The 18,947-nt window shown below is 39.8% G+C and overlaps 1 protein-coding gene and 1 non-coding gene across 43 annotated transcripts in view; both read left to right on the top strand.

Moving 5' to 3' along the window:
* Positions 1-16,634, top strand: part of PBRM1 (polybromo 1) — a 129,163-nt gene extending 112,529 nt beyond the window's left edge. For 11 of the 42 annotated variants that reach the window (XM_076008409.1, XM_076008407.1, XM_076008408.1 and 8 more), the window contains 5 exons: positions 166-376; positions 1,268-1,469; positions 12,003-12,073; positions 12,186-12,402; positions 13,768-14,158. In XM_076008409.1, coding sequence (XP_075864524.1) covers positions 166-376; positions 1,268-1,469; positions 12,003-12,073; positions 12,186-12,402; positions 13,768-13,940 — 874 coding nt within the window. In that variant the 3' untranslated portion in view covers positions 13,941-14,158. Of the gene's footprint in view, positions 1-165; positions 383-1,267; positions 1,470-4,928; positions 5,094-8,770; positions 8,927-12,002; positions 12,074-12,185; positions 12,403-13,767 lie in introns of all 42 variants that reach the window. The other 31 variants (XM_012771548.2, XM_076008396.1, XM_076008397.1 and 28 more) reach the window with 9 other exon arrangements.
* Positions 10,858-10,964, top strand: LOC142875201 (U6 spliceosomal RNA). Its single transcript, XR_012922635.1, has one exon. It is a non-coding gene; the product is annotated as a U6 spliceosomal RNA (small nuclear RNA).
* Positions 16,635-18,947: the final 2,313 nt, after the last annotated feature.

The following is an 18,947-nucleotide window of genomic DNA, read 5'->3' as shown; positions in this document are numbered from 1 at the left end:
TGACTTCATAAGTACACATTTAAACTCTTTCCCTTGCTCCTTCCCTTAGAGTATACATTGCAGATTGCAGGAAGTCATTTCTAGACATTAAGGTAGAACACTGCTTTCTGACCAGTCCTGGAGTGATATTAGGTAATTTTAGTTTTTTTATGTCTCTTCTTTCAGAAAACCAATTGTCCCTCAGAAGGAGCCCTCACCTTTGCTGGAAAAGAAGATCCAGTTGCTAGAAGCTAAATTTGCCGAGTTAGAAGGTGGAGATGACGAAATTGAAGAGATGGGAGAAGAAGATAGTGAGGTCATTGAACCTCCTTCTCTACCTCAGCTTCAGACTCCCCTGGCCAGTGAGCTGGACCTCATGCCCTACACCCCTCCACAGGTGAAGGTGACAAGTTCTTGTTACTAGTCTTTGGTTTGCAACAGACTCAAACCAAAGTAAAGAGACATCAAGACTTTTCATATGTGAGCTTCAACCTAAAATTGTGCAGGAAGGAATATATATTTTTTTCTTTCTCAATGCTATTATTTCTGTATTTATTTATTTTTAATTGACAAAAAGATTATTTATTTATGTTATATCACTAATAACTTATTATGCCATTGTATTAATGCCATTAATAATTTAAAATTTAATATCTTCTAGAACAGGCATCCTCCAACTACGGCCCGCGGGCCACATGCAGGTGTTTTTTGCCCATTTGGTTTTTTACTTCAAAATAAGATATGTGCAGTGTGCATAGGAATTTGTTCATAGTTTTTTTAAAACTATAGTCTAGCCCTCCAACAGTCTGAGGGACAGTGAACTGGCCCCTTGTATAAAAAGTTTGCGGACCCCTGTTATAGAATTTCATAGATAGCTATTTTAATGGCAGGTTTAGTTAGAAGACTGTCCCTGTCTTGTACTGAAGAATAGCAATAGGAGTTTTGTTGCCCATATCTTTTTAATTTCTCCTTCTTAATTTAGGACCTCATCTTTTGGTTGAGTGTGATCCCTATTGGTAGTTTTTTTCCCATTCAGAATTTTGTCAAGACTTAATTGTGAGGTCACCATTATAGACTGCAGTCATGGAATTCAGTGACACTTTGATTTATTTTTTACATGGTAAGAGGCAAGGAAGAGGTGTATTTTGACCAAGAAAATGGCCAGCTATAAACTGAATGTGTCAATAAAACAGTAACTATTGAATCTCATGTTCCTGGCTTCCAAAACTTTTGAGCAGTTAACTAAGTACAGTGTTCTGATGTACCATAAGAGCTTTCTGTCTTACAGTCTACCCCAAAGTCTGCCAAAGGCAGTTCAAAGAAGGAAGGCTCCAAACGGAAAATCAACATGAGTGGCTACATCCTGTTTAGCAGTGAGATGAGAGCTGTGATTAAGGCCCAGCACCCAGACTACTCTTTCGGGGAGCTCAGCCGACTGGTGGGGACAGAATGGAGAAACCTTGAGACAGCCAAGAAAGCAGAATATGAAGGTAAATAGAGACAAGGCACAATTGTCTCAGCTTTCTAAGCAAGGGGGTGTTTTCAGGAATGCACGTGCCTAGACAGGTTTACTCTCTTGTTCTTACCACTTGCCACGTGTACTTTGTGTTGGGTACTATTCTAAATGGCACCCAATAGCAGTTTAGATGCCCATCTTGTCCTGCCTAAGCACTACCCCTGAGTTGGCCTCTGATCCTGGTGTGGTTTCCCCCCACCCCCAAATTTTTCAATCAAATATTCTGCTATTAAAAATTGCATGATTTTTTTCATTGAGCCCTATAAGCACACGTGTTGAGCTGGGGAATGATTGTATAGTGTAATTAAATATAATTTTAACTAAAATTCATCGGAAAAGGGCCTTTTAAGAATCTCATGCTCTACCGACTGAGCTAGCTGGGCAGTCAAAAAGGGCCTTTTAAAATCAGTGATTTTCTGTTATGGCTCTCGATAAGCTATATGTTTATTTTTACTTTTTTTAAGAGAGGGAGGGGGAGAGGCTGACAGTGAGCCATGTATTTAAACTACAGGCTGAGGCATTGCTGAAGTGCTTGGTTTCTTAGGCCAGTCCTGGCCTGTGCTATGTCTGTGTTAATAATTACTCTTAAGGTACTTGGAGTCTATTTGATAAAGCTCAATTGCCTTTATTTTTCTTTTACTCTATAATTAAATCACTTTGGGCCATGAGCTGTCATTCAGGGATTTATCGGTTCTTAGCCATTTAGGGACAAATACTGTTGTTGTTGTTGTTGTTGCTTTTTAGGTCAGGCACGGCTTTAATAAAGAAGTGAATAGTAAACATTAGATTAGGCAGGACTATTGCCTTTTGATCTGTATTTTTTCCATTTGGAATTTTATATATTGATTCATTTTGCCAATTTAGAGCTTTCCTCTCTGCATGGTCAACTGTTAACTCTTCTTGGCTGGGTACAAACCCATTATTTTCCAGCAAATGTAAATTAATTGTTAAGGCTCCTCCCTTTATTAAAGTTTATGAAGTCTTCAAAGAAACCCTCCTTAAAAAAAAAAAAAGGTTTTATTTCTTTCATTTATTACAATTGATTGATTATTATAAAATTATCTGAAAGGCTTTTCTAAGGATCTTCTACAGAGAAGCTTAATCCTGTAAGATACCCAGCCAAATAACATTTGTGGCAAAACCATTTCAAGAAGCATTCCAAACTCTCTCTTGGAAACTTATGACGCATATTCCCATACTAAAGACTTTAAGATCTACAATAAAGAACCTGGTTTTTTATTATCTGGCATTTTTTGAAATTTGACCAGGTATTTTTGATATTTGACCAATGTAATACCTATTCGTATCCTGGAGAAATAATATATTTTGCAGAACATTCTGAAGAAACCCTACTCAGTTCCATAAGAACCTAGAACTTTGGGGAGCTTTGCCATTTCTGACCTTAGTGAAAGTTAAGACCAAATATACCATTCAGTTCGTGGAGTGTTGGAAATTAAGCTAACACATATATAAAGCCCGTTTTAAGGCAAATGAAGCCAGTACTGGGTGGCTAGTTATTTAGGATGTGAACAGGAAAGAGGTATCTGGAATATTGTGAAGGTAAATACACTGGAGCAGGGCTCAAGAATGGGAGAGATGATGGCTTCCAGGAAATTCTGCCAGATTTAAAGGGGAGTCAGAAATTCAGTGAGTACCTAGTGAGGGGAAGTTAAATGACTCAACAGCATGTGTTTTGAGACATAATATCTGAAGTGTTGGTGTTCTCACCTATTAAATTCAAAACCCACAGTTTGCAGTTTGGCTTAGTTTTAAAAGTTCTTTTTTCCAAGACAGCCTTATCATGCTTCTCCTAGAAAGAACCAACAGGTAGCCAGTCCATATATTCAATCCATAGGCCTGAATTTTTCTGGATTTTCAACTTCATTTTTTTGCTCTCCCATTCTACTGTGTCATTTGTATAGTGAAAAATACTAGAATTTAAAGTGGAAGTCTATATTATCAATTTTTTTACTGCTAGCTCAAGGAAACAGGTTGTTCAAATAGCCTTTGTCCCTCACATTCATTGTACAAAGGGTCTATAAACTGGAACAGTGTTTGTGAGCAATGATAAGTCTATGCACGTAATTCTGTCACAGCCAAGGGGCCTTTGACTTGCTTGACTTTCATACTTTCATACACTAAAGGAGGACTGGAGCTGTTGCTTCTTGATTCTTTTTAAAGCCATGTGACCTTAAGCTATTTCCCCCTCCTGAGATCAATGGTAGTCTTTTGAATTCCATGTTGGAGGGTTAATGTGTGGCAGTTAGATTATCATATTAGGAGTCAGGGCCACAGATTGCTGGTTCTCTCTGTATCCTTAGACAAGTTATTGCCTGTCTTCCAGCCTCCATTTGCCCATGTGAAGAGTTGGGGGATTTCCTGTTTATGAATGGTGAAGCAGAATAAACCCTATATGATGGGAGTTTGGGGAATACAGTGTTTCTAGAGTTCTCCAGTAAAGGTCCAGATTGCTAGCTCCCAAAAAGACTGGGAATATGATCATTGAGGCTGCTTGCTCTGGGGATTCAGGCAGGGTAGCTCAAGAGAATGGGGGAGGTGAGGGATAGCAGGGTGTTCTACAGCCCAGAACTACCACAGCAAATGTCCTTGCATTTTGGATGAAATAAGGTGGGTTCTGGAATTTTCACTGATTTAGGATGATCTGTGGTCAGTATTGAACTGCTCAGCTTCAGGAAACCTGGTTCTTTCAGTACATTGTACACTGCTACATATGTGTATATATAATTCCCTGCTTCTGATGATTGTAGCCTGGAGTACAAGTATAATGCATTTTTTCCCTTGGGATTTATTAAACATGACCTCTTTGCTTCATTAGAATGTAGAGATTAGTGTTTACTTTTCTTTCCTAAAACCTTCTGGAGGAGGCAGTAAGCTACTTTTCCCTTACAGAGTTAATTTTCTTCAGCTGCTAAATCCCATGACACTAATGATGAGTCCTCAAATCTTAGTAAAATTGGGTACAAAGAATCAGGAAATATAGTAAGTAACAATTGTACCAAAAATTATAATGGGCCATGGAATTGCTTCATGTTGAAATTATAAATAATCTGTAATGCTATTAATACTAGAATAATGGTAGTGCTTCTCATCTTCAGGGTGCCTCGTGAGATTAACCATGGTGGTTATGCTGGTGACGTGTTTAAATAAAACCTGTGCTTTCTGAATGTGTGTTGCAGTCTTAACATTCTTGAAATCTTTGCAGACCAGTTCTCAAGATGGGATAGGAAAGCTGGACTCTAGGTTACCAAGTGAAATCGGCCCGACTTCTCCTGTGTTGAGACTAGTCATCTACTGTTCCTTCCATTGAGACAGAACTGTTGCCTGTGTTTTTACTAGTCCTGTTGAATGCAATGGATGGTATTTTGAATTCCTGGGTTAAAAACAGAATTGAAAATCTGAAATGCCTTTACAGAGCGGGCAGCTAAAGTTGCTGAGCAGCAGGAGAGAGAGCGAGCAGCACAGCAACAGCAGCCGAGTGCTTCTCCCCGAGCAGGCACCCCTGTGGGGGCTCTCATGGGGGTGGTGCCACCACCAACACCAATGGGGATGCTCAATCAGCAGTTGACACCTGTTGCAGGTAAAAACAGGAGCTAAGACCATTTTTTTCCACTTTAAGAAATTCCTTCATTTTTTTTTTCTCCAATGAGGAGTAGGCCACAGTCTATAGCCTTTTCTCATGACAGATTCAAAGTCTGAAGTCATCCATGTCGTCCTATATTGCCTTTCCCATATGGGCAGTGCCTCCTTTCTGCCCTAGAAATGGGCCCTGGGCCCAACCCTGGGAACCGGTAGGGAGCGGCTCTTTCCTGGCTGTGGGCATGGTCTGGTGATGTTCTCCACCCCAGACTACTCTTGATAGAATGCTATAGCAGAAAATATAAATAGACCCTGAATTCTGTTCTAGAAGAACTCCCAAGAGAAAACACAGAACCAGTCTTTAGGTGGTATGGATTTTCCCGTCTCATTCTAGTATTCAGTTTGCCTTGTTCTGCTGCAGCCATCCTTAAAAGACTGACCATTTCGAAGGACTTTTTGACAATGAATTGTAAATCCTTTCTTGGTCACCAATGTGCATGACTGCTAAATAGAATTACAAAGTCCTTTATTCAATTCATTGTGCCCACTCTGTAATGCTTTTCTATTTAATTACATTAAACTGCATTTTCTGTTAGTATCCCAGTCACATATTTAAAAAAAAATGATGAATGTGGTTTGCTTGTGTGTGTTGTCTCTGGTTCTGGTAGCCATAGCAAATTTGACTCTTCTTGAGTTGAATATACTTGTCTGACATGTCTCCAATGAGAAGCCTGCAGACCACCTCTCGGGCTCCTCCTCTGAGATCTCTCTGAACCTGGTGAGATCTGTATAAGCCACCTGTGTTTCTTCTTAAGCAAGCAGTCTGACCTCTTTCACAGGGAGTCGAAGACAATGTTGTTCAAGGCAGGCTCGTTGGGATGCTGTTTTTGTTTTTGCTTTTTAAGGAAGAGTAGCATAGGATAACTTTTCCATTGTCGCTCCTAACTTTTGTGATGGCAAGTTCTCAAATGCACTGTCGCTGAACTCAGCAGTTGCACTCGCCAAAGCACATCTGAATCATGGCTTTCAGTACTTTCAGTGTAACTGATGTTGATCTAACAAATCTCATAATCGCCTGCTCTATTCCATGGCCCATTTTGGTTAATGGGGTTCCAGAGGTTTTTAGAAATCAGGCCTTAAACATGGGGACTTTGAAAGTTAGAATTCCCTCATTGACATCCTGTTTTGTTCTATTGTTTTGTTCTATTTGACATGTGATATTTTGGCACTGTGCCCTTGACTTCAAAACTCAGGAATACATTAACAAAATGAATACAAACAGCTACAAACATTTAAAAAACAGCAGCTGCAGCATTTTAGCTCCCTGTTAGGGAATAACATAGAGCTCTATGAATGAGGAGGGTCAGCCCTCTAGAAAGCCCCTGCTCCATTATTAAGGTTGTACTGGCCAGACTTCTGGGCCATGGGAGTGAAGGGCAAGCATTTTCTACGATAACCAGTCTTTCGTCCTCAGTGGGAACTTTGCAGCTAACAGGATGATTTTTCATGGTCTTACAGGTTGCCTAGGGCCTGAGTCTTAGCCTTGTTGCTGTCTGAGACCAGCTTTGCTTACAAGCATTGAAGCTCATTTGAACACATGTGACTGGGATAATAAATGCCAAAGTACAGTTTAATGAAGACAAGTGTCATGTCTTTCAGTTCTTAATAATTTCTTCAACCACAGCCCATGAAGGCTGCGTTCAGATGGGCTTTTGTAATTGAAAGCAAAGCCTCCTAACATCTTTAAATTTCCCACCTACTTATCCCTAAAAGCTATAACTGGTGGTGTGGTTAAAAGGCATTATGGTAGCATTGCATCTCCTTATGTTTAAGATGATATTGTCTGTTCATAACTAGTTTTTACTCTGAACTCTCATTTTTTAACAATGAAACTTATAATCCTATTTCAGGTATAGAGATAGACCATTTGAAATTTTGTTATATTGGTTAATGTAAGTTTTCAGTTAGCTTAGATATGACTAGTGAAGCAGGGTGAATCGATCTCAGAATTTCTAATAATTTCATAGCTTTAAAAGACTAAACCTTTGTAAATAAATACCTTTGACATAATTCTTCAGGGAAAGTCAAAGAGTAAAATTTTCGGAGTCTGGAGTTTTCTACTGTTTCCCAGAGCCCCTCTCTTCTGCAAAGAGTATTTTATAAAAATAAGGTTTGGCACCAGTCCCTCAATCCTCCCTTTTTTAGGAGCTGTGACCAAAGGTGACTGCATTTTGGGGGGAGCTTTGTATTCTTGTTCATCGTGATCATTACAAATCCCAGGAGAGTGAAGTTTTTCTTTTTTTAAAAAATGCCATGTGGTTTTAAAGGTCTTTTGATAGGTGAGTCCTGGACATTTTGAAATTATTTTCTTACTTTCATTCCTTTTGCCAGAAATACTTGTTTGTTGAAACTTTTCCCTAGCCAGCAAATAATATTTTGTTATGTGAAGGTGCACTTTGAAAAAAAAGGGAAGGCTGGGCACAGTGGCTCACGCCTGTAATCCTAGCACTCTGGGAGACCGAGGTGGGAGGATCATTCAAGGTCAGGAGTTCGAAACCAGCCTGAGCAAGAGCGAGACCCCATCTCTACTAAAAACAGAAAGAAATTAATTGGCCAACTAAAAATATATAGAAAAAATTAGCTGGGCATGGTGGCACATGCCTGTAGTCCCAGCTACTTGGGAGGCTGAGGCAGGAGGATTGCTTGAGCCCAGGAGTTTGAGGTTGCTGTGAGCTAGGCTGATGCCACATCACTCTAGCCTGGGCAACAACTTAGACTCTGTCTGAAAAAGAAAAGGGGAAAAAAGCCTCTGTTCGGAGAAATTTTTTACTTTAATTAAAATGCTCCCTGTTAACTGAAGGTTTATCTAAGGACATTTGTGAGCTTGGAGACAGTGGTGACAATTGGCATCTTCTCATGTCAGCAGAGCCTGTTTCTCCAGCTGCTACTCCTTAAGGTCTGTGTGTAGGCTCCTGAGCAACCTGAGCTTTGGTTGGCTTGGGAGGGTTTAGGTTTTATCTTTATTTTATCATGTTTTGAGATTTAAAGATAAAACATTCACTGTGATGGCTCGTTGAAGCTATTCCCCAGTTCAAGCCTGAGCACAAATCATTCTTAACCAGCAGTGGTTAGTGGGGCTAGAAAGTAGGAGGAACAGATGTAGAAGTCTTGAAAAATTCTTGCCCCCAAGCTGGAGAACCATGCTTTGTGATCAGGACTATGCGCCTCATTTCCCTCCATTCCTGTTTTCCCTCATGTGTACCCATGATAGGCATATGAGCGTGGGCAGAGTGGAATGATGGTGTTTATACTATTCAATTAGAATTGCAGTCGGCAGAACTGGTCACTTGTTTGAACAGCTTGCAGTAGTTATGACCTGGGGAAGGCTGTTACTAGAACTTTTTATTATTATTTAACTGAAAACATGCAGCATATTTATCCCAGGAAAAATAACTACAAATAATGTACTAAGTACTAATTCATCCAGAAATGTTGGGTTTCATATTTGTAACTTTTTATTTTGTTCATTATTGCAACAAAATAATTGCACTAATTGCCGTTATATCATGCAGTACTAAGGGTGCTTTATTCATTGGTAGTGCATGTGGGAGGGTTGTTATTACTTAGCTCATGTTGCATGTTAATGATGCATGTCTGAAATTTGTTGTGTCCTTCAAGGCATGATGGGTGGCTATCCGCCAGGCCTTCCACCTTTGCAGGGCCCAGTTGATGGCCTTGTTAGCATGGGCAGCATGCAGCCACTTCACCCTGGGGGGCCTCCACCCCACCATCTTCCGCCAGGTGTGTCCGGCCTTCCGGGCATACCACCACCGGGTAAGAACTTCATCCTCATTCACTCATTAATGTCATCTTCATGTTCTCTTTTTCCTCCCTCAGCCAGTTGTTCCAGGAGGCACCTGTTGCCCATTATGGCCAGGCCTTCCCTCACTGAGAATCCCAGGGTTGTCAGCAGCAGGGCCTCTCCTCTGTGTTGAGCCGGTGGCCCAGCACTGTACCTTTGTGTACCTGACTGCCTGGCAGCAGCACAGGACACATGGCAGAGGCCAGACTCAGCAGACCAAGGGGCAAGTGGCATCCTGTGTAATCACTCAAGCAGTTTGACTTATGCTCCAAAAGCCAACAGCCTAGAAGGCCATGCCTTCTTGTCAGTGAATAAAGTTTCCCAAATTACTAGTTTAGAGTCACATCTAAAAACACTTTTTGCTCCTGAGTGCATTTCTTTAGTGCAATTCTTATCTCACAAGGTATTCTGTATAGAGCCTCTGTTCCATCTCCCTTCCTCTTCCTCCTTCTCTTCCTCCTCAAGCAGCCCTTCTAAGGGATTGCAGAGTCGCTAACATAGAACTCTTCAGAAATCCTTTGCTCAGTCTGACTTGAACAAAAGGAGGGAGAGAATGAATTTGCACAGAATTAGTTTTCTGTGAGTCCCCTAAAAAGCATGACATAACATTTTAAAGAACAGTCTAGCCTACCCTCCTAGCTATAGACATGAGTTTGTCAACAGAAGCTGAGTTCTTTCGTATAGAAATATATAAATGGAGTCCAGAAATAGCTACATTCAGTTTCACTGTATAATAAATTAGCAAGTTGAAAAATTATTTTAAAGAAAACATAAATGTAAGGAATATCACAAGTTTCCATGTTAATTGCCATCATATGCAAAAGAACTCTTAGCTATAATCTAATTAGAAGGGAATATGACCTCGAGACGATTTGGAATAGCACTGGAACTAAGGGCCCAACCCAGATGATATGTGGATGGAAACTTTGTAGGTTTGCTTACACCAGTGTTGGACCTACCAATGATAGGGTTTTGCAGGATTCCAAAGGATGCTTTAGAGGGTGGACCCAGCAGTGAGCAGGGTGAGCAAACCTGGTAGCTTGGCCAGGAGCCTCCAGCCACACTCTTTGTGAATGTTGCTTAGAGAATGGCCATCACTCCATAGAAGCGTTTGCTCCAAATGTTCCCAGAGGAGGAATGTTTGTGGGGGTAGATACTTCATTGTGGAAATGGTAGTCTCTGTGTGAGTTGCTATTGCAGCAGGAGTCAATCAAAAAATAAGTGTTCCCATTTAGCAAGTAGACTTGGTATCTTAATGAGTCTCTAAGACCAGGCTGAAGTTGACACCTTCTAGGTGCATGCAGTACTCAGTGGGAGCCATGTCTAAGGCCAGTACCCTCTAGATAGCAGATGTCTTTTGGTGGGTGTTAGGATGTAGCTATCTTCCATTCCCCTTCTTGAGTCTCTGAATTGAATTTGAAGAAAGAACAACATATCTAGTTATAGTTAGGGAGATAGGAAAGAACCCCTCTTAGTGCTTACACATGCACATGTCTAAGTAGGCTTTGGGGAGCAGAGGATTCAGTGAGCTTTTCTGGTGACTCAGCTCATATTCTCACTGGCCTGCCCCTGGCATGGCATTTGTAAATAGAGGAAGCAGAGGGGGTTGCTGATTTGTTTGTGTTACCCTGTAAAGCAGTAATATAGGCAGCATAGGGAGCCACATTGTGTTGTGGAGTCTAAGGTGGGTGAGTGAACTGGGTTGGAGGGGGACGGGGGTTAACATGATGCTAGAGCAGCAGCTTACCACAACCTCTTCATCCCTGAATAATCATCAGAATCCTACTATGGTGATCCAGGTATACTGAGTACTTGGGAAATAAAAAATCCCTGCTTTTTAAACAGAAGCTTTATCATTTATTTTCTCTCTAACAAATAAGAGGATATCTGATACTTCCTGGAAGTGGCACTGGCTTTGGCAACACATACATTAAAAGTGGAACAATACAGAGATTAACATGGTCCCTGCACACAGATGACATGCAAGTTCATGATACATTCTGAACCTTAGAATAATGAGCTGCTTCTGCATGTAAAAATATCAGCATTTTAATCCAGAGGAACTACAGACTATGGAATCAGCCCTTCTTGATCCTTCTACAGCCATTAGGGCTTATTTAAGCATTAAAGAATAACTTACCACAGTTTTGGTTGTGGCTTGTTAGTTTTTAATGAACTAGATCCCTTGTCTATTTCTGTTTTATTGGAATAGCCAGTGTATGGCCCTGAGATAAAAATAGCCTTGGACACTAAATTTAGGATATCTCATTATTATCTACTGGTGCCTGTGAGACAACAATTGCTCGTGAGCATTCACCAAGGGAAGTTTACAAAATTACCACCAGAGACATAGTACAAATATAGTAAAGCCATGATGAAGCCTTTCTCTTTGTCATTTTGCATCTGAAGTGATAGCAACAAGGCTACTCCACTTCCAGATGATCCCTTTTCAGAGTGCAGCACTCTCAAATGGAAATGTCCTTTCTCTGCCAACGCTAGTGACTCCAGGTAGAACCAGGTACTGGTGGTGTGTGAGAACACAGCAAGGCTGTGCTTCCAGCATTCACAAATGTCATTTAACTGTGCATTTCCATAGCCTTGTCCTTTGTGTCCCTCCTAGCATATTACTTCTGAGCCTGATTCCAGTGCCATTCCTGCTAAAATTAAACACAGGCTTCAGTTATACAAGAAAGATACTTCGATTGTAAGAGAAAGAAAGTACTTTGAAAATAGAGGTGTATTCTGACTATAGGTTTACCTAGGGAAATACTATATAATGTTATGCAGTATTCAAATCATTTCTAAGCCATGAGTAATTGATGTACATCTGACAAGTTGTACTAGTTTGTACTTTAAGTACCTAGAAACAAAAGAATTTTCTATTTGAATCCTATTTTGGGTGCTTAGGATTCCTAGCCACAAAGACTCAAGTCAAGGACAGAGGTACATAGGTTTGCATTATAAATGGCATCATTTCTTATCAGACAGTAGTTTTTCAGTCATCTGAACCCAGAGCCTCTAATTGTGCCATTGCATTCTGAATTATAGGTGTGATGAACCAAGGAGTAGCCCCTATGGTAGGGACTCCAGCACCAGGTGGAAGTCCATATGGACAACAGGTGAGCTTCCCAGTTTGATTTTCTGGGACTTGACAAAATTCTAGTCATCTTCCTTCTCAGAACATATGCAGAGTATCTTTTTGCCTCACCATGTGGTCCCATGCTCTTTCAGGTGGGAGTTTTGGGGCCTCCAGGACAGCAGGCACCACCTCCATATCCTGGCCCACATCCAACCGGCCCCCCTGTCATACAGCAGCCAACGACACCCATGTTTGTCGCTCCCCCGCCAAAGACCCAACGACTTCTCCACTCAGAGGCCTACCTGAAATACATTGAAGGACTCAGTGCTGAATCCAACAGCATTAGCAAGTGGGATCAGACACTGGCAGGTAAGGAGAGTCTTTCTAAATGAGCCTTTGTGAAATACATGCTTCCTTGAAGGCCTCTCGCTGCTATTGGCAGATTGTATTGTATAATAAACATCCGTTTTTCCTATACAATTAAATAAATCATATATTTCACGGAATAGTTTGGAGTTTCTTTGCATGTTAACATCACACACTGAAAGTGGATATTTTGCCAAGGTTCAATGCTAAGTTTATCATAAACATCACTGCCATCTTTTTAAGTATATTCTGAATTTTTTCCAATTATTTTTCAGTCATTTGGGTATTAGTATAGATGCATTTGAGTAAACTAAAAATTACTTCATCTCAATTTAACAAAAAGAAAAATGTCAGAAAGCATATTTCCATTAACCTATCAAGTTATTTAGTTCAACAGACTTATTGTATTTTCAGTACATATTGAAGTAACATGCCTAGTTTCTGCAGAAAAATAAGTTTCTACTTGTTCTTCATTTCTAAACAAAATTTGATCATTTTATTTCTTATGAGTAGTATGTTTTCCCTTCATGTTTACATTTTTAGACATTTTTGTTAACATTGAAGTAATTCTTAAATATCAAGGGTGCTTATAAAAAATATTAATGATCAGGCCAGGCATGGTGGCTCATGCCTATAATCCTAGCACTGTGGGAGGCAGGAGGATCGCTTGAGGCCAGGAGTTTAAGACCAGCCTGGACGTAGCAAGACCCCATCTCTACAAAAAAAAAAAACAGAAAAATTAGCCGGGCATGGTGCTGCGTACCTTTAGTCCAGCTACTCATGAGGCTGAGGCAGGAGGATCACTTGAGCACAAGAGTTTGAGGGTGCAGTAAGCTATGATGCCACTGCACTGTAGCCCAGGCAACAGAGTGAGACCCTGTCTCAAAAGGAAAAATCTGGCCTGGGGCAGTACTATAAACCTAGTACTCTGTGAGGCCAAGGCAGGGGATCACTTGAGGTCTGGAATTCGAGACCAGCCTGAGCAAGAGCAAGATCCTATCTCTACCAAAAATAGAAAAAATTAGCCAGACGTAGTGGTGAGTACCTGGTAGTCCTGGCTACTCAGGAGGCTAAGGCAGGAGGATCACTTGAGCCCAGGAGTTTGAGGTTGCAGTGAGCTAAGGTGACACCACTGCACCTACCCAGAGCAACAGTAAGACTCTGTCTCAAAAAAAGAAGAAAAAAATTATGTTTTTAATGCCTAATAAAATGATACAAAAATTTGCTTGGAACCATTTGTAGTTAAAATCTATATTTAATGAATATTAAATGTTTTATGTCTAAGGTCTATCAGACCTTAGAACTGAGGTAAATTTTGTCACCTTAAAATTCCAATTTCTGTTTCTCTGTTTGCACTTGAATTTTCAGCTCGAAGACGTGATGTCCATTTGTCGAAAGAACAGGAGAGCCGCCTACCCTCTCATTGGCTAAAAAGTAAAGGGGCCCACACCACTATGGCAGATGCCCTCTGGCGCCTTCGGGATTTGATGCTCCGAGACACCCTCAACATTCGCCAAGCATACAACCTAGAAAACATTTAATCACATCATTGTTTCTTTTATAGAAGCATAAAGAGTTGTGGAACAGTAGCCATTTTAGTTACTGGGGGTGGGGGGAAGGAACACAGGATGATAATTTTTATTGCATTTTACTGTACATCACAAGGCCATTTTTATATAAGGACACTTTTAATAAGCTATTTCAATTTGTTTTTGTTATATTAAGTTGACTTTATCAAATACACAAAGATTTTTTTGCATATGTTTCCTTCGTTTAAAACCAGTTTCATAATTGGTTGTATATGTAGACTTGGAGTTTTATCTTTTTACTTGTTGCCATGGAACTGAAACCATCAAAGGTTTTGTCTTGGCTTGGGCTTTTTGTTTTTTGTTTTGGGGGGTTTTTGTTTTTATAAAAGAACAAACAAAATGAAAAAAAAAAAAACAACACACACACACACAAGAGTTTACAGATTAGTTTAAGTTGATAATGAAATGTGAAGTTGGTCCTAGTTTACATCAGACAGGGAGTGTACTTGTGTTTGTTTCATGTGCCTGAATATCTTAAGCCACTTTCCGCAAAAGCTGATTCTTAGAGGTGAAGTGAAGTGCTTTTTTAGAAAAGTGGTTATTTAGGTTATAGATGTTTGACAGACACGGCACATTTGCTCTGTTAACTCAGAGGCTCACTACAGAAATCTGTAGTCAGTGCTGCCCATCTGTCTGCAGCTAGTGTACCTCCTAGACACTAAAAAGGAAAAAGCATTTTTTTCTTGTGCAGAGTTAGACATCTTTGGTGTCAGTGATTTTTGCAGAACATGTGTACAACCTTGAATTATATTTAGTCCTGAAGGTAAGTTTAAGGGTACTTTTGGTCTGTTCATAGTGAATTCACAATTTATGCCTATACATGTTAGATGATATAAAATTTTAAATCTGTTTCATTGAAAAACATTGAAGTTCGTTTTGAAGAAAGCATTAAGGTGTGTATGGAGGTGATTTATTTTTAAACATAATGCCTGACCTAACATAGGGAAGGGAGTGTATAACTAGATGTGAGCTGCATCAGAAGCATAATTGTGAAAGGGTAGATTGCCTGCATATGCAAGTATGTTTTAGTATTCTTTATTTCCTCATTATCAGATGTGACATTTTTTTTCTTCTAAGTTTCAGGGTTGTAATTCTCAATCAGAAATTTAATACTTTCTAAAATATTTTTTAAATTTAGCTTGTGCTTTTGAATTATAGGAGAAGGGAAACCATAATTTAAGAACATGCTCACCAAAAAGACCATTACAGATCCGAAATCCTTGGGTTTGGTGACCCATTCATTCTTTATTATATGACCCTAAAATCAACAACTGGAGGTGGTGTGTGATGTTCACACAGTAGGAAGCAACAAACATGGAACATTATTTCACTTGACGGTGTGGTTTTGAAAACGGCTTTATTGTAACAGGGTGGTTGCTGTTGTGGTGGAGCTCCACTGTTTGTAAATTGAGAGTGGCTCACAGAAGATATTTTTTTCCTTTTAATCTGCCATGAATCAATACCCAGATGTTTAATTACTGTACTTACTAAATCATGAGGGCAAAAGAGTGTAAAATGGAAGGAGGTCTCTTATAGCTACTTTAAATACAGGAGGCCCCTGTAACTTAATTGCCTTTAGTCAACCACTGGATCTCAATTTTCATCAAGTATTTTAAATAGTTTTGAATTTTAAAAAATTTATTGCAGTAGTGTGTCGGTACCTTATTGTTAAACTGAATCAGATGAATCTTCAGTTCCTGATTATTTGGGCCATCGAATCATCATGGACTGTGTAATGCAATCAGATTATTTTGTTCCTAGACATCCTTGAGTTACACCAAAGAACCTGAAATTTAGTTTTGGTTAAATTATTTATTTATTTCATGCATTCATTTTAATCTCCCTTTTTAAGGTCTGGATGAGACTTCTTTGGGGAGCCTCTAAAAACTTCACTGTGGGCCAAGTGGGGCATTAGAAGCCAGTGCACGTCTCTTCCAGGCTCCTTCCCAGTGCCTAGGGGTGCTGCAGGAACCATAGATCCAGCCAGGGGCTTCCCTAAAGCAGTGCAGAGCTGGCCCAGGGTGCCACTAGGCAGGCCCTAATTAAGTTTAAAAAAAAATCCTATGTATTTATTTTAGAATCATGTCTCTCTGTATATTAACTTGGAAAATATCAGTTAATATTTAGGATATAAGATTTGAGGCCAGCCATCTTCAAGAAAAGAAAAGCTAAAAAATAAATAAATAAAAAATAAAAGTCCTGACTGAAGAAAGTACAAGTAACTTTACATCTTTTTTCATGAGTTTTAGGAACTGTAGTAATGTGGCTTAGAAAGTGTAATGGCCTAAATGTTTTCAAAATGTAAGTTCCTGTGGAGAATTCTGTTTATATGGGGGGAAAACCTATAGGTTTAAAATAGTATGTTTGTCAGCCAACTGATTTTAAAAGGCCTTTGTTTTTTTTAACCCACCCTTCCCTTCCTATGAGGAAGAATTGAGGGGGGACACTTATTTGTATAAAATCCCCAAATTGGTATTGATGACTTTTCAGCTTGGAGGTTTTCAGACCTGATTAAAATTTGGTTTATTCTAATTTCTGTATCATATCATCTGAGGTTTAAGTGGTAACTAGTCTTATAACATGTATGTATCATATGTTTGTTCATCTAAAGCTTTTTAATCCAAATAAAAATGGAGTTTGCAAAGTGATTTGGATTAACCAGATTTGGTTGTTCTGTTAAAGTTGTGTCAGATGTTAGTTGCAAGTAGATTTAACTCCTGGAAGCCCTGATTTCATGCTGACAAGGATATGTTTGCCAATTTAAAAGAAGAAAGCTCCTCAGGTAGAGATGAAACTTGAAGTGTCCAGACCCCTGGTTTAGGGCTCAGGCTGCATTAACACAGATGCCAAAAGTAGTCAGACTGCAGCCTGACATGCCCTACACCACACTGCTCAGGTTGGCAGTCAGAAAATTCCTAACATGTCCTCAGGAAGGGCAGAAATGCAGGTTGAAGTTAAAATTGAAGAGAGTATTGCATTACTGAGAGCAGATGGTGAAGAAAGCATGTCCTCTATCATAAAGCAGTATAACCCACTTCAAATAGCTTGTCTGTGGCCAGAAGAGACAGATGTGTTTTTAACATGTTTATAAGTTCTTAAAACATAACCACACTTTTAGGCCAGGTGTGGTGGCTCACGCCTGTAATCCTAGCACTCTGGGAGGCCGAGGCGGGTGGATTGCCCAAGGTCAGGAGTTCAAAACCAGCCTAAGCGAGACCCCGCCTCTACTAAAAAAAAAATAGAAACTAATTGACCAACTAAAAATATATATACAAAAAATTAGCCGGGCATGGTGACGAATGCCTATAGTCCCAGCTACTCGGGAGGCTGAGACAGGAGGATCGCTTAAGCCCAGGAGTTTGAGGTTGCTGTGAGCTAGGCTGACGCCACGGCACTCACTCTAGCCTGAGCAACAAAGTGAGACTCTGTCTCAAAAAAAAAAAAAAAAAAAAGAACAAAAATAAACAAAAAAAAACATAACCACACTTTTAACAGAAAGTGTTGGTAAAATCAACCAACTGTTTTCCTCTAACATCACTTTGCAAATCCCTGTGGCTCTGTTCTCCTTGAAGTTTAAGACTGTACTGCCATCTGTGCTCATGAGCATACTTTGAATGGTCAGTGATATATAAACATCCCAGCTGAACACTATGAGCAAACAAATACTGCTAAGTATTACTCTTTTCCTTTTTAGTTTAGAAGTATGGTAGGTCAGCTGCATGAAAGTTCACAACCAAACAATTAATAGACTGTTCCTTTCCGTCTTTGGGGTATCTTGTGGTATTTGTCTTGTGGATTGCACATAAATGTGACAAGAAACTGCAGATTTAATACACGTGTAAAATGTGAAGACTAAGCACTGATACTCCTTTACTAGGAAATAAGTTGCTTTGGAAAACACCATGGCCCAAGAGCATGTGTGTATACACACCACCTTTTTTTTTTTTTTTTGAGACAGGGTCAGCTCTGTTGCCCAGGCTGGTGTGCAGTAGTCCAGTCATACAGCAACCTCCAACTCCTGGGCTCAAGCAATCCTCCTGCCTCAGCCTCCCAAAGTGCTATGATTACAGGCATGAGCCACCACACCTGTCCCAAGAGTATATTTTTTAAAGTGCAGTAATTCAGTGTGAAAAATTCAAAGACACACACAAAAAAAGAAAGATTAAGTATAACATCAGATTTACATAAGACGTCCAAAATAGAACTGCTAGATGGACAAAAATAACCTTCATTTATCATTGATTATGTACCTGACTTTAGGTACTTTCCCTATCCAGATGATAAAGTGATGCTCCAAGGCTCATGTTCTTTCCCCAGCATCACGGTAGAGTTCCAGTAATAAATGTCAATTAGGTTTTCATCAATCTGGAATAAGTGCTGTAGTTTCTGTAATTTAAGTTATTAAAAATTTTTGCCTTGTAGTGTTACACTAGGGGGGCACTGTGATTCTGTAATCAGCATGTTAAGAGCACTGCAGTTCTTTTCACTTTAAAAGCTTGCACCTTGGGGGCTGTGCGTAGTGGCTCACGCCTGTAATCCTAGCACTCTGGGAGGCCAAGGCAGGAGGATCGCTCAAGGTCAGGAGTTCAAAACCAGCCTGAGCAAGAGCGAGACCCCATCTCTACTAAAAATAGAAAGAAATTAATTGGCCAACTAAAAATATATAGAGAAAAAAATGAGCCAGGCATGGTGGTGCATGCCTGTAGTCCCAGCTACTTGGGAGGCTGAGGCAGAAGGATTGCTTGAGGCCAGGAGTTTGAGGTTGCTGTGAGCTAGGCTGATGCCATGGCTCTCACTCTAGCCTGGGCAACAAAGTGAGACTCTGTCTTAAAAAGAAAAAAAAGCTTGCACCTTGGTTAACAAAGATGAATTCTTACTCATAACATCCAAACTAATGTACTCTGAAAATATGTCTTCCATTGAATATAATAATTTGCTAGTTTATTTGCCTTAAAGTCA

Source organism: Microcebus murinus, chromosome 1 (assembly GCF_040939455.1).
Source record: "Microcebus murinus isolate Inina chromosome 1, M.murinus_Inina_mat1.0, whole genome shotgun sequence".
Taxonomy (NCBI): domain Eukaryota; kingdom Metazoa; phylum Chordata; class Mammalia; order Primates; family Cheirogaleidae; genus Microcebus; species Microcebus murinus.
This window is presented reverse-complemented; position numbering and strand designations above follow the sequence as displayed.